A 15,111-nucleotide genomic window follows, 5' to 3' on the forward strand; every position below is an offset into this window, starting at 1 on the left:
CTTGTATTCAGGAGCTTGGAGGAGCTCATTACTGAAGGACATAGCAGAGTTACCTGAATTCAGCTGACACTCAAGGGTTTTACAGAGTCTGAGAATGTAGAGTATAAATTATCATTGGTCTACTTTTCACTGTCTCCACAGGGAAAAGAAGTAAAGGCAATTTTCTTCATTCTTTTTACAAGTCACTCTGTGAGTTCATGTAGATTATTTGGATTTCATGTGCAATTACGAAATCTTATTTACATCATTATTTAGCTAGGAGTTTTCAGTGTAAAACAATTTCTAATACACAAGATGTTTGTAATGTTTCTAAAACATGAGGACTAAGTTATTCCTATCACGAGGAGGTTTCAGTGGTACTGAGTGGTGGAAAGATGGTCTGTAGAGAACAATTTTTATGCATTTTAGACTTGAGGGTACAAAAACACATATATGGACTTGCAGGAGAATGTTAGACTTGATGAGCAAGTTTATGATTGGACTTGTCAGTTTAATCCTGTAATACACAGCTGAATTCTTTTTAGTGTGATAATGGTATGAAATCTGTTTCCAGAGTGAACATACTACCTGTGTTAAGTGGGCCCTCCTTAAAGACATGGGCAAGTAGTTTTCAACAGTCACAGCACAGACCCTGTAAAACGGTGTGTAAGTGTAGTTTATCTGTTCTTCTGAGTATATAATTAAGGCATCGTGGCCTTTGGTAAGTGTATTTGTAGCTAAAATCTGACTAATGTTAAAAGTTTCTGGTCTATGACTAGTTGTTACCAACACAGCCAATACAGAAAACCTTCTGAAGAGGGCACCGATCAGCCATCTCACCAACTCAAATGCATGATTTATAGAAACAATAATACTGAAATCTTCCCAGGGAGTAATTGGCTTTAAGGATACTGTTTTGTAAAATCTTAATTAGCTAAAAATAAGATAGAAGACTACCAGTATTGTGTGTCACTTAAATTTTTCTTAGTCATTTAGAGCTGGTTTAACTCCACTTTTCCAAATCCTCTGAATGGAATAGAAAATTGAATTGTAATAGAAACCTCTGCTCGTTAGTTTTACATATTTTGATGTGTGTTTGGGTCTTAATTTCAGCAGCCTAGGTGCTAACTAGATATGCCCACATAGATTCTTATGTCTTTTGAAGTATTTCTTGATAAGCTTTTTTGTTTAAATGTGGGGTTTTTTTCATGTTTTAAGTTTACATATGAAGAAAGTGAGCAAACATTTAGGTTTGGCAATAGTTTGTATGCTGGGATCCAACAGTGGCTGTCTTTTTCCACCTTTATCTCTTAGATCTTATACATTATAGAGCCCAACTTATTTCAAATATTTTAACAGTGTTTTGTTTCTTTTTCTACTTGCAGGCATTTCTGTTGCCAATATGTGAAGCAGCTGCCATGAGGAAGGTGGTGAAGGTGTATCAAGAATGGATTCAACAAGAAGACAAACCTTTATTTATGAAAGAACCTGAAGAAATAATGCAGTGCACAGCTGTAGATTGTGATGAAAATGTTGACCATAATTCATCAGAGAAAGGAAAAGAAAGAGAAGAGGTAAAATATTGTTGGTTAATATTTGTGCATTATTCTGCCAGTAGACAGAGAAGTGGCCTCCTTGCTAGCTTATTTGTGGTTTTCTTTGTTGTCAGGGCATTTATTGGGGAAAATCAATGGTAAAACACTGTATGGACAAGCTACCAATTTTATCCATTAGCTGTAGTTTTTTAATGTGCTTAGTTCAATTTAAAATTTCATATCATTTTCTGAACTGTTTTCAAGATGTGAATTATACAGTATACCAACTATCAACTGTGTAAAAATTGTATACAAATGCAAGGGTGACAAAAATAGTTACTTCATTCAGGTACTTCAAGATAATTGCTACAAGCCTCATGAAATATTGTTGTGTCTCAGGTGCATTTGCCTGCTGTTATTTATTATTTAGTACCTATTATATCCTTTTTCCTTTAGTATAAAGCCAAAATACTTGTCTAATACTCTGTGGAATTTTAAGAAAAAATATTTTTCAGGAAAAAGGGATGAACTCCAGTCATGGAGTTAGAAATTCAAACTGGACAAGAAATGGCTGTTATGAAGATGCTTTGCATAAAACATCTGAAATTGATACTGAAGAGCAAAATGTACGAGCTGGAGTGCAATCAGTATTGCAGGTATGAGACAGACTTGGTATTTAATTTTATTTAAATTGTCTATCTAAAATTACCTAAAATTCTTGTTATCAGCACATAAAGAGTGGAATGTAGTGCAATACTTCTGCCAGGGCATCCCATGCATCTCTAAAGCATCTCTAAATTTTAAAATTATTTTATAGGCAACAAATATGATGATAAATGTTAGCCAAATGTCACTGGTTCACTATATCTTTATTGACCTGAAGTAGGATAATGTATAGACCCATGTTGGGTAACACAATTTAAAAAATCTTTTAATTTTGCATCAGAATGTGCATTCTCCTGTGCATTATATTAGAGAAAAAATAATCCTCATGCTACTGCAACATCTTTAAATAATTATAATTAAGCTTTTTATGAGAATATTTAGAGGTTTTTTGCTTTTACGTTGTTGGTCACAAAAGCCAAAACATCCAATCCTGTAGTTTTTCTAGTTTGATTAATAAAGTATACAGGGATATTTTTTCATCTTTTTCTGAATTTACATCATGTTTGAAAAGTTTGATGAGGTGCCACAGCTCTCTGGTGATATCATTAAGGAAAGCAAGAGTTGCAGAAGTTCTTTAACAGCATCTAGGCAGTTTGACAGGGTAGAAATCATGTTAATTTCAAATGTTTAGCAAAATGCTTCACTGAAGGTGAGACTGTGGAAAATTGGGAGGGTATAATTTGAAGGTCTTTGAAATGCTCTTATGGTAATAAAGTGTGTGCATTTTATGTATATGTGTGTGCACATACATTCATATAGGTGGGTATATGACTAGCCTCCATAACATTCTTATATCCAGCAGAAAATTGATTCTGAACAAAATAAAATAATGTGCATTTGCCACTTTTCTGTGTGCACTTCTACTGTGTGTGACCATGCTAACTAAATAAAACTCATTATTACTACAGCTTGGATAATTTTATAAATAGGGTTTTCTTTTGTGCTGTATGCTGTTAAATGTATAAATAAACTTTGTAATTGAAATCACTTTTAAATTCAAATGCATTAAAATAATTTACGCTTCATAATCTTGGTTTTCAACAACTTTTTAGAATATGAAGTGTTACTGAGAAAAGAAATATGAAGTATCTGTATCTGTTTGCAATATACTACTAAGGCTTACACATCTGATAATGTCTTGAAGATTATTAGTGTTGAAGTTTTTTAGACAAAGGTTCATTTGACTACCAATATCTTTTTTTTTTTAGCCTGAAACAGAGTCAAGACATCATTCTAACCCAGTACCATGTCTCATTTTGAGAGATTTCCTGACCTGGAACTACGTTTGATTTTCCCTGTGAATCAATAATCCAAGACTTCTGTCTTGAGTTTTTTTTTTCCCATTTAATGCTTGCATAGACTTATTTCTAGGCATTTAGAGTAGGTTAGGTTCATTAGTTGAGGCTAGTGAATATAAAAGTGCATACTAATAGTTTTTAATTATTAAAAATCCAAAGCTTTCAGTAGAGAAAAGTTATGACTTTAGTACCAATGACTTCCTGTTCATGTAAAAAAATAATTGAAAATCTAGGTCTGAGATTCTAGTGCTTTCTAAACTTACATAAAAATATAGTAACACTTAAGTAACTGCTTCTGTAGCTCCTACAGTGTCCTTTCCTACTTTTTTCATAATTTTCATTATGAAAAATGAAGGCCCTAAATTACTGCCCACTGAAGTCAGTCACTTTCGGGAAAGTTTCCTACTTTTGGTAAGCCTTACTGATCCCAGTGAGATGAATGCTTTAGTTTCCCAGAACATAATACAGGCTGTGTCATGCTGAGGCACACACTATGTACCAGGACTATTTCAAGCAGTTTACCATATATTGTACTAGTCAGTTCCTGGCTTAGAGGTGGAACTTTTGTGCAGTGGACTTCTTACTGGGACATTTTTGTCCATCATACTAAACTAATCATATTGAGTAGTTTGTTGAATCATCTGTCTATGAGAACAAAAATATACTAATAGGTTTTGTAGAAAAAAATGGGGAAAAGATCAGTCTCATTGTTGCTTAATCATTACTTCAAATTGACATATTTAAATGTGCACTTCTGTGTGTATATGCAACCTTTTCTTATAAAGATTTTCTGTTACAGATTTTTTTCTTCCTGGTTCTACCAACTGAATTGCTGAAAACATCAAAGTGTTTCAGGATCATGACATCCTCTGTTTTCTGCTTACAGGTTTTTATAATAAATTCTTCAAATATATTTTTTCTTGAACCTGCAAATGAATTTAAAGCTCTGCTGGATGAACACACTGATATGTGCAAACGCGTTCTCAATATCTACCGCCACATGGTAGTCCAAGTGACTATGGACAAGAAGACATGGTAAAATGCCAATGCTTTTATCTTAGATTATTCGTTCACAACACTGATCTGAAAATTTACTTGGTAGTAAACACTGTAGAGTGGTATTGGTTATATGAACCAGTTCCTCTAAATCACCAAATACACAAACTTCAACACTACAGATAACTTAGCACAGGGGAAGTTAGCTGCTTTCTTAAAGCTTCTAGTAAGCTCCTAGTTAATTTGTGACAGCTCAGACCTCAGTGCAAAGAGGACTGAGCTGGAATATGCAGACTGTTATTAAGGAGCTACTGATGATTTTTTGCAGGGCATTTTGCTCATGTGTCAAAGTGTTAAAATTTTTATTGAAACATATGAAGCTTCACAGCCTTATTTAAAAATAAACACAAAAGCCCCAGACAAGCATGGATAATTATTAGAATCAGATGTGTGTTGTTCTTGACCTGTAATTGTATACAGGAGTCTGTGTACTGTGTAACTGTGTTGTGCCTTTCCAGTTCTTACGGCGCCTAGCAGTTACAAGAGATCCTGCTTTAAAAGAATTTCTATTATTTCCCACTCCTTTAAATAGTAGTCTGTAATCAGGTACTATATTGCCACCATTCTCCATTACAAGGAAGAAGTAGCAAGGGGATTTCAAATGTCTGAATTATTAAATTTTAACTTGACTTGCATTCAATCTATCCTGAACTCTGGGTAAATAAAGCTAGCACTATGTGTCATGTGAAGCTTGTCTCCTCCTCTGAGGAGCCAATTTATCTGGCCACTGGGAAATTTGGGAGTGATAATAGTAGATTCTACTAGATTGGTATCTTCTTTCCCACTTTCACATCAATATAAAGAAGTGACTCTAGACCACAATGGCAAAGATTGTGCCACACAAAATAATTGGTGAAGTATGTTAATGATAATGTAAAATTACCAAAACCTGTAATTCATAGAAAAAGAAAAAGCTCAGATTGAAAATAGTTAAAACTTTGGCTCTAATTTCAGGCCATTGAAGGTGACAGCAGTTGAATTACTTGGAAGAAGTACTCACTCTTAAGTGTGAAAAAAGACTGGAATAATTTATTTTGCAATAACCAAGTTGGCTCTTTGTAATCATTATGACATTTTTGGAATGTGTTTGAGCAAATAAGGCTTGATTATTACCTTTAAAAATACCTTGGTATATACAGAGGTATAACAAAATGGTAACTCTTAAGTTTAATACTGTTTTGCAGGGAGCAGATGCTACTTGTGCTGCTCAGGGTAACTGAATCTGTGCTGAAAATACCACCCCAAACTTTCTTGCAGTATCAAGGAAGAAAAAACTCCACTTTAGCTGGAAGACTTGCAGGACCTCTTTTCCAGGCAAGTAAACATAAATTCACTTTAATTAATTGAGCCTAATTTTCATGAATAGATTGGATAATAGCAGCCACTGTTGGCTAGTTTGTCATCTTATATCACTGGTATGTTACCCAGCTAATGTGAATGGTGTGGGTCAAAGAGCTGGTTACATTTGTTACTATCTGTCTTATATTTTACTGACACTGTGACAAAAGTATTTCAGGCGCTGTAAAATTCAAGAATTTTACAGTATCAAAGATAACTGGCAGTGTGTGCAGTTTTATCCTGCTGCCATAGTAAAATAAGCTCAAGTCAGCATGAAGTCTGTGTTATCCATGACTAACTGGTGGATTTTTTTATTTCTTAGAGAATTCTGTAATTACTTACAGAAAGCTGTAGCAAATCCTTTCAAAGTTGATAGCTGCAAAGTGCTGTTGTGGTGAGTTCTCAGTGACTAGGATCTGTAGAGTCTCCAGTTACTTTAGCAGAACAAAGAAGAATACACAAGATAATGGGTCAAACTAGTTGTTCCTGTATCTAAGTCAGAACTGTGTGTTAACACTTGATAATTCATTAAAAATCTGAATGTATTGGTGAGGAAAAGAATGTCAGGACTACACAGAAATTTCTGTGGCAGTTTGAAGTTTTCTTTGGAACAGTAACATTTGAATTTTTTCAGCTTATGCTCACAATCCAACTTTTCTCTGTTCTTTTAGACTCTTATAGTAGCTTGGATCAAAGCAAATCTAAATGTGTACATTTCTCGAGAACTTTGGGATGACTTGCTGTCTGTAATGTCATCACTGACATACTGGGAAGAGCTGGCCACTGAGTGGTCACTGACAATGGAGACACTTACTAAAGTATTAGCTAGAAACTTGTACAGCCTGGACCTCAGTGACCTGCCACTGGATAAATTAAGTGAGCAGAAGCAGAAAAAACACAAAGGCAAAGGTAAGACAACACTGTATCGACATCATTTGAATTTGAACTGCTGTTGGTCACAGGATAATTTTGGTCTCACCTTTTTTTGTATACCTAATTAGGCATCTCTATCACCTGAAATAACCCTGTTTCTTTAAGGTAAATCTGCTTTTTAGAACTGCCACAACACGATCATGTTATTTCTGTAAATAGGCACATATGGAATGTAGTTCTTAAAAGTGTGTTGAATTTAATCTAAAATGTTACACTGTAGTGGGTTATGCCTTTCTCCTTTTATCAAAGCAATTAAATAGTTGAGTCCCAGTCATAACTTCTTGAAAATAACAAACACTACTCAGCTGGTGAAAACTAAGGCATTGCAAGCACAATTGGAATATTGGTCCTGAAATGTTAAAGGATGAAATGTAAGATAAGCATAGTTTTGTTTTTTCTAATTGATCACTAGCCCATTGTGAATATAGGTTTGGTTACGATGAGACCTTGTGGACTACTTAAGAGAGAGTATAGTTTAATAATCCATGAGTGCTACCTGGTTTTAAACTGATTCCTAAAAAAATGCATAAAATACTCTGTAAGACATATGGGGAGAGGAGGTAGCTGCTTATAATGGCACAGTTCTGGAATTGGTAAGGCACTGGAAGTTTGTCCTCCTGGATAGAAAGTTGCAAAACCTGGATTCTTTTCTCAGTTTGGAGACAGACCTTCTGCGTGTGACTATTGGAAATCACTTCATTTCCACTTTTGTAAAACATGGATAATTATAATATTCTCCTTTGAAAAGTGCATTGTGATCTAATAGTGAGAGGCAGGATTATATTTAGGGTGTGTAAGTAACAAAGATGTAAAAACATGTTCTTTTTAGGTTACTTTTTATCTTTTCAGTCAAACCTGAGGGAAGGTGCTTCCTGGTACTCTCTTAGGGTTTGCAAGTGAGAAGCAACCTATGTGGGTTCCCTCTCTTAAAGAGGAGGTTGCTATAGGCTTTTTTTTGCTAAAAACATTTCACATGCTTCTGTGCCTTGTCTTAAGCAGAGTCATTATTCACCATTTTGTTTTGGTTTCTGCTGTGTGATAACTGTACAGAAATACATCTCTCTGTAGTTGCTCTTGAGAGGTCATTCCAGGCCATGCATTTTTTGTTTTCCTATACTACACAGCTTTCTTCTTTTTCTTACTAAAAAACACAGGTTAAGCAAAACAAAACCAAAGAAAAATAAACAACAAGAAAACAAAAAAAAAATCAAAACCAACAACAACAACAATCAAAAAACCAACAAAAAAAAAGCCCCAAATAAAACAAAAACAAAAAACCGCCCCCAAAAAAAAAGGCCAAAAAAAAGAGCATGTAAGAGCTGGTATAGGATAAGAATGTGTACAGTTATTTGAATATATGCTTAAAAAGCATTTTGAATCATCTGAGCAACATGAGGAGAAATTATGTTAACCTTCAGTGACAGAGTCTCAGAGAAAGCCTCCATTGCTAAATGTGGTTGCAGAGTCAAGTCCAGCTTTAGAATTAATAGATATCATACAAATTATGCCAAATTTCTGTGCCCCTGTTTGATTGCTAATAATAATGAACATGTTGGACTAGAGCTGACTTTTTCCAAAGAGATGGCTCTTTAGTGATTGTAATTGTGTCAGTTTGGATTATTAATGAGCTCAATCTGGATAAGGAAATACGTTGCAAATATTCCTTACTTCACTTGTTTTTTTTTTTTTACATCTTGCTGTTTTTGATAGCTCCTCATATGAGCTTTATTTACTTCAATATAAATTTCAAATCTGAATTCATTCCATCTTAATATTACTATAGGATTTTCTGTCAATTTCCAAAGTTCTCTGAGCCCATCATCCAATTTTTTTTTGCTTTTGCATTTTGTGTAAAATTAAGTTATCCTTGTTTCATATTCCTCAATGTTGCAAAATTATTTGGAAACCTGCCACCCTAGTATTAATGTTTTGAAATGTATGACTTTGTGTATCTTATCTGGTAGGAGCAGCAAAGGAAAAGCTTCGTGTAGTATCCGACTACAACCTGTGTAAACCCACTTTTTCAGAAAAGAAAATTACAGTACTTTAATAGTACCAACATTTCTGAAAAAGTTTGAGTATCCCTCAGATTTAGTGCTGGCTGAGCTTTGGAATTCATGCTTGCTTTGGTAACTTAATTTATTCCATCCAGCTTTAAAATTTTTTGAAAGAACACATCTACAGTCATCTGGTGATAGCAGAATAGAAGTGAATAGATTTGCAATTTTACTTTTGCAGGAGTTGGGCATGAATTCCCAAAGTCTTCTGTTGATAAGTCGTTTTCTAGAGGCTGGAGCCGTGACCAGCCTGGACAGGCACCCATGAGACAGCGCAGTGCCACAACCACCGGCTCTCCAGGAACAGAAAAGGCAAGGAGCATTGTACGGCAGAAAACAGTGGGTAAGTATCTGTAAGAGATGATAAAAGTGACATTTGAGAAAGGGTAAGGAATTAATAACTGGCTTCTCTAGCAATGTGGATAGCTTCTTTCCACAAAGGTGTACTATCTATAATGATTTACACATTAGTTAAAGCATAAATTATGCAGCCTTATGTGCTTTGAGGGTAGCTGAATAGATTGTGTTTACTAGAATTACAGTGAGTGCAAATGAAAGTAATGCAGTTGCTATATTAATTCTTAATGAATTTGATCACATGCTTAAGCTGGATTGGAAAATAATACTATGTATATGAAGGAGAAAAAAGCTGGAGTGGTTTGAGCTATGGTACTGATAGGTGGGTAAGAGAAGATTTCTTAAGTGTGCATTTTCATACACTGCACAAGATGGGTTGAGTATTTTCAAACACTACAAAGGAAAGTGGGAAAAATATTTGTAAGTCTACATAGTTTATAAAATGTGCTGTCTTTTACTATACCCAGAATATTACGATAATGAAAGATTGACAGATGTGTGCAATTCTCCATTTTTGGTCACCTATTTCTGAATTTTATTACTTGCAGATACTCTTTGCTGTGTTATAAATGACTTATATTGAACAGTGCTTTAGGCGAACTCCTCACAAGGCTCATTTGTGTTCATATGATTTTCTTAGACTATGTTAACAGGAACTGGACTACAAATTTCTTTACTCTGTTGTCTCATCTTGATGATCTCAGTACTATCGTTTACATGAAGGAAAATTAAGCTGGTTCTAATTTTAAGCTGGTTCTAAAGAAGAACCTTTTAAGGATTATCTCTTACTTTTTTGCTATCTTTATAGTAGTAATGGCTTTGGTCATTCTATTTTGTTGCTTCACTGATACTTCTTGGAAGTAGGTACATTCTGACACAGTTTTAAAAATTTGGGATGCATATCAGCAGTTGAATATATAACTGTGCTAGCTTTTCAAAAATTAACATTTTCTTTCTTTTTCCAAAAATATTTGAAGTTAATTTTTTTAAGTCACAGAGGTTATTTAGAAAAAGTTTCTATTTGACTAGTCCTCAAAATTCTCCATTTTAAATGTTTTTCTCTCCTAAGGCTCTTATGTGGGAGAATTAATTGTGCTGTAAGGCATACAGAAATGAGAGAAAATGAAATCCCTACTCCAAAATTTCCTGTCATTTTTTGCACATTCAAATGCTACACAGCTTTTCCTGTATTTCATGCTGACAGTACCTAGTTTTCCTCACGGATCACAGATACTTAAAATGTAATTTCGCTTCTCTGTAGTCTGTGATTAAGTGTAATGGTGATTTTGTTTTAAATCTTGATTGTCTTAACAAGACAAAGCTCATGTTAAAATTTCTCCTTCACAAATTGTTAATATTTCAGATATTCTGTCAGAAGATTATGTTGTTTGGTCAATTTATTAATGCTTTTGTTTTGCTGCAATTTGAAAGATGGCTATTTATACGATGTTAGCCTTGAAATGACTGGAATTTATCCTAATCAAGCTATATATTGACCGGGTTAGCAGCAAAGTAATCTGATTTTAGTTTCACTGCACTTTAGCTTCCACGGTTTTGTTCCTTTCCTCCAATTATCTTACATATTTGATATTAATAAGCCAAGTTTGCATTACTGCAACCAGTTAAAATTTCAACTCTATTCATGTTGCAGAATACCAACTGTGGACAAGCATCCCAGCATTGCTAGAATGATTTTAAAAGACGATAAGTCCAAAAAGAGTTGCCAGAACCAGAATCCCAAACTCCTCAGTTTTTTTTAGATGTTAATGAGGAAAATGTTACCAAATGTTACATATATTTTAACTGCCTGAAAATAGTTGTTTGTTACTGCCTCTCTGGTCTGCTTCTTAATCTGTGTCATAAATTCAGGGTCAAATAATAAAAAAATAATCACTATAAATAAAATCTAGAACGCTTTGCTGGTCAGATCTCCTTCAGTTTATCATTAGGTTTGCAAGTTAAGTCTGGAATTGAGTCAAACCATAAATATGTTGCATGATATGTGATTTGTATTGCATTCTTGTTGATTGTCAATAATATATACTCTTAATATCTGAGTAGGGGGGATGTGCATGTTGAATATTTTATGGTAAGAAAAAGCTGGAGTTTCTTTTTCATCTGTTTTATGTTGTACACATTTTTGTGTACATCTTTGCACCTCTTTTTTGAGCCATCATCATGCCAGCACACATTTATTGCTGCACCAAATATGTATGTGTGCCTGTTACTCTAATAAAAATCAATGCTGTTTTGATATGCAATGTGTACATTTTTAGCTTGAATTTATTTAAAATAATTTTTGGAAAGGACCTTTAAGCATAGTATGCATATGGGTTGAAAAATCTGTAAGGTTAGATACAGGAGTTTTGGCTTAGGCATCAGGTTCTAGTCCTATAAAAATATCATGTCAGAAAGAATTTACTTACCTATTGTTCTGCTTTTGTATAGACAATAGTGGAAGGTTATAAGCTATCAAATATCTTCTGATATTGTCTGCCTCCACCTAACTATTTAATTGAATGTAATATGGTGGAAAAAATCCAGTCAAATTAAAAGGAACACTTTAAGTTAAAATTTGTAATCAACACAGAATCCAATATTAAAAGCTTGATTTATTTCGAGTAATTTAGCCTGGAAAAGATCCTTAATATTTACTGTATGGTTTTTATTTTTTCTTTTGCCTACATTCATTGTAGGATTCACAGTGATGAATGTAATGAATCTAACTATAACTATATCCTGAATTTTATTACTGTATCTCTTAATCAAACTGATACTAAAGCCCTACACATAATTGCCTTTTTAAAAAAAAAAATAGTTTCTGTCATACAAAGCTTACTAGAGCATTCAGTCTTAAAAGCTCTGTCTTTTAAATTGTTTTTTCGAACTGAATTTGAGACTCCACTTAAGTTGTACTGCATTTGTCAAATGTATTTTCTGCTCAATGTGACCTACCCAGGTTATCTGCCTGTTGTTATTAGCAGCAATTCTTTAACCTGGTTTCAAAGTGTGATGTGCTCAGCTTTCACTGCACTGCATTCATATACATTTGATTCCTGTGCAGATCAGGAGCACTAAGATCCTAAGTCTATATTCCATGTTGTTTTGAAAATACAGATATAGAGAGAAAAGTTCAGGCTGGTTAAGTATTGTACTGACAATATTTATGCTAGATACTCTGCATTTGCCTTAAAGAATTTTATCAGCAATAGTTTTAAAACAAGTTAGCAAATTTACAACAGTATGAAAGGAAGCTACTTGAAGCAATGGATATTACTTTTTTAAGAACTTCCAGAGTACTTTGAGGTTGAATGCTGTATCAATTCTTGCTGTGTCTTACTCTGACAAAGAAAAGCAAATGTCAAAGATTCTTGAACATTTTGTATTCTGTAGGACTGTTGGCAGGATGTGAGATATGAAAAGGTGAATAAACATCAGTTTGGCAAGATTTATCCAGTATCAATTAAAAGCCAGACTCCATAAAAAAATTTAATGCTTTTCTTTGTTAAAACATTTCACTTCAGTCATTTCATTTTTAATGTGGAACTATAACAAGCTTTATTGCAAATTTCTCCACACAGAACTGATTGTTTTCTCCTTATGATTTTGAATCTCTTTTGGAGAACATGAGTATGGGTATATGTATAATGCAGAGATGCATTTTCAGGATAAAATCGAAGGAAGCTAGAAAAATACAAATGTAATACAAGTTACTTTTTCTGTTGAAAACAATAAAATTCAGAGTGCTTGTGGAGTAACTTTAACTTTGATTTTTCAACCCCTGATGCAGTGGGAAAATGTGTTAATTAGCTTCTTGATTTCAAATGCAAATTCTCTGTAATCATCATAATAAAGGCATTGTTGCAGCTTTACATAAAAGTTGAAAACTCAGAATGTCTTATGTGTCCACTGATTTTTTTCTTTCTTACAGCTCTGCCAATATCTGCCGTGCTGAAATGTTTTGATTTTTGAACTTTCTTCCTTTTTATCTTTGTTTTCTCTGTTGCTGCTTTTTCTGTGACACAAGCCTTTCATTATAGTCACTCTTCTTTTTTCCTTCCCCACTTCTTTCTTTTCCTTTTTAAAGCCATGAGAAGCCGATCCATTGGTGAATGTGCTCTGCCATCGGCCTATATACGCAGTGCTAAAAGTGCTCCTGTTCTGATCCATACTTCCAAACCCTTCTTGCCTGATATTGTTCTCACTCCCCTTTCTGATGAGCTTTCAGGTAGTGCCACCTCTGCTAATTTCTGCACCCCCTTTATCACTTTTTTAAACCTTCTGCTTTCAAATTCTGCTAAACCATTAAATTTTTCAAAGTAAAAATACTTTGGGGATGGTGGGAGAGGGGAAGAGATTAAGAATTAATATTTTGAGTTTTGTAAGATACCATGCTACTTTACAATTCATTCTGGAACTGTTAGAAGTTAGTGCTGTGCCAATGTTTACTATCATAAAAGAGAAAATTTGAGAAATCTTTCAGCTTTTCCAATTTATTGGTAAGCAGCAATATGATATCTGTCTACCAGAGAGTACAACTAATCTAAAATTTTTATTTTTGATGAGTGACGGAGGGAAAGGAAAAATTTAATTTTACTTTAATTTGCCATTTACATCTTTCTGTGTAAATTTTTTTAATTCAGTGTCATAGATGTTGTGTGAACGACCATGATGATACACTTTAGCTCCCATGAAAACAGAATATGGTATCATGTAATAGCCTTTAGAGTATGCCTGTTTTTCATTGCTATATAAAAACATGAAAAAAATCTGTAGTGTGGAATTCTCAAGTCTGATATTTTGGTGTTATTTTCCAAATGATCAATTTTTTAGGATTATGGTTTTCTTCAAGATTTTGTTTGGTCCAGCAGGGTGGTTGGCTACATGTTGGACAGTAGCTTACTTTGGATACTTTCTTTGAACAAATAGATTCAAAAACTAGCACAGACTTTTAAAATACATGTTTTCAGATAATGTAATTTTTCCAGATATTACATAGGTGTAAATTTGTAATGTGTTAAGGCTGACAATCATCTTATGCCTTTGTATCAATGAGTGGAAAAAAAAATGAAAGCACAGTGGGAGGACTACATATAGTCAAAATGGCATAAAAATATAAGGACTTAATGACAAGAATATTTTTATGAATTTCTTTTTCTTTTCTGTCTCTCCTTCCCATCTTTGTTACCTGAGAAGTACCAAGAACTGTATCTTCATAATCATATTTTGTCATGTGTCACATGTCACAAAATTCTTGTTGTGAAACAGAAACTTGATGCCTTAGTATTCAGCCTGAAAACATTATTGAAAAATCAGGAAAGTTTCAAATAACCCACTCTAGAGAGACCAGAATTTCACAATGAACAATTACAAAGTATTTGAATACAATTCTTGACACCAAAACCAAAATTTAATAAAATAAAAATTATATGTAATAAATAAAAGTATGAGTGCAAAGAGTATCTCTTCTGAGATACAAATTATTATAACTTAGAAGATAGAGATTTTATAGGAATGATACATAATTAACCTATTAGAAAATGTGTCCTACCTGGCCATAGCATTGTTGGAAATAGTCAGTGCTTATTGAAGACCTTAAGAACACCTGCAGAAGGGTTATGAGCTTTCATAGTGAAATATTATTTCATCACATAATCACTGATACTTAATTACCCTTTCTTAAACAAAGCAAAAGTGCTTTTCTGAAAAGTCCTGGCTTGCATATGACTTCTAATGTGTCCCAGACCTGCTGGCTACCTTGCTATTATTCTTTATGTTGATACTCATCCAACCCAAAAACTGCATGACCAAAGTAATTGTAAAAGTAAAGTGACGTTACAGACCTTTGCACTTCTAACATAGAAAAAGTCCTAAGCCCTTCCTAGTTTTGAT

At 33.8% G+C, this 15,111-nt stretch overlaps 1 protein-coding gene across 2 annotated transcripts in view; it reads left to right on the plus strand.

Moving 5' to 3' along the window:
* RALGAPA1 (Ral GTPase activating protein catalytic subunit alpha 1) overlaps positions 1-15,111 on the plus strand; it is a 131,211-nt gene that overhangs the window by 26,054 nt on the left and 90,046 nt on the right. For both annotated transcript variants that reach the window (XM_053979599.1, XM_053979600.1), the window contains exons 11-16: positions 1,365-1,553; positions 2,030-2,170; positions 4,365-4,513; positions 5,719-5,848; positions 6,544-6,781; positions 9,044-9,205. In XM_053979599.1, coding sequence (XP_053835574.1) covers positions 1,365-1,553; positions 2,030-2,170; positions 4,365-4,513; positions 5,719-5,848; positions 6,544-6,781; positions 9,044-9,205 — 1,009 coding nt within the window. The remainder of the gene's footprint in view (positions 1-1,364; positions 1,554-2,029; positions 2,171-4,364; positions 4,514-5,718; positions 5,849-6,543; positions 6,782-9,043; positions 9,206-15,111) is intronic.

The sequence above is a fragment of the Vidua macroura genome, chromosome 6 (genome assembly GCF_024509145.1).
Source record: "Vidua macroura isolate BioBank_ID:100142 chromosome 6, ASM2450914v1, whole genome shotgun sequence".
Lineage (NCBI taxonomy): Eukaryota > Metazoa > Chordata > Aves > Passeriformes > Viduidae > Vidua > Vidua macroura.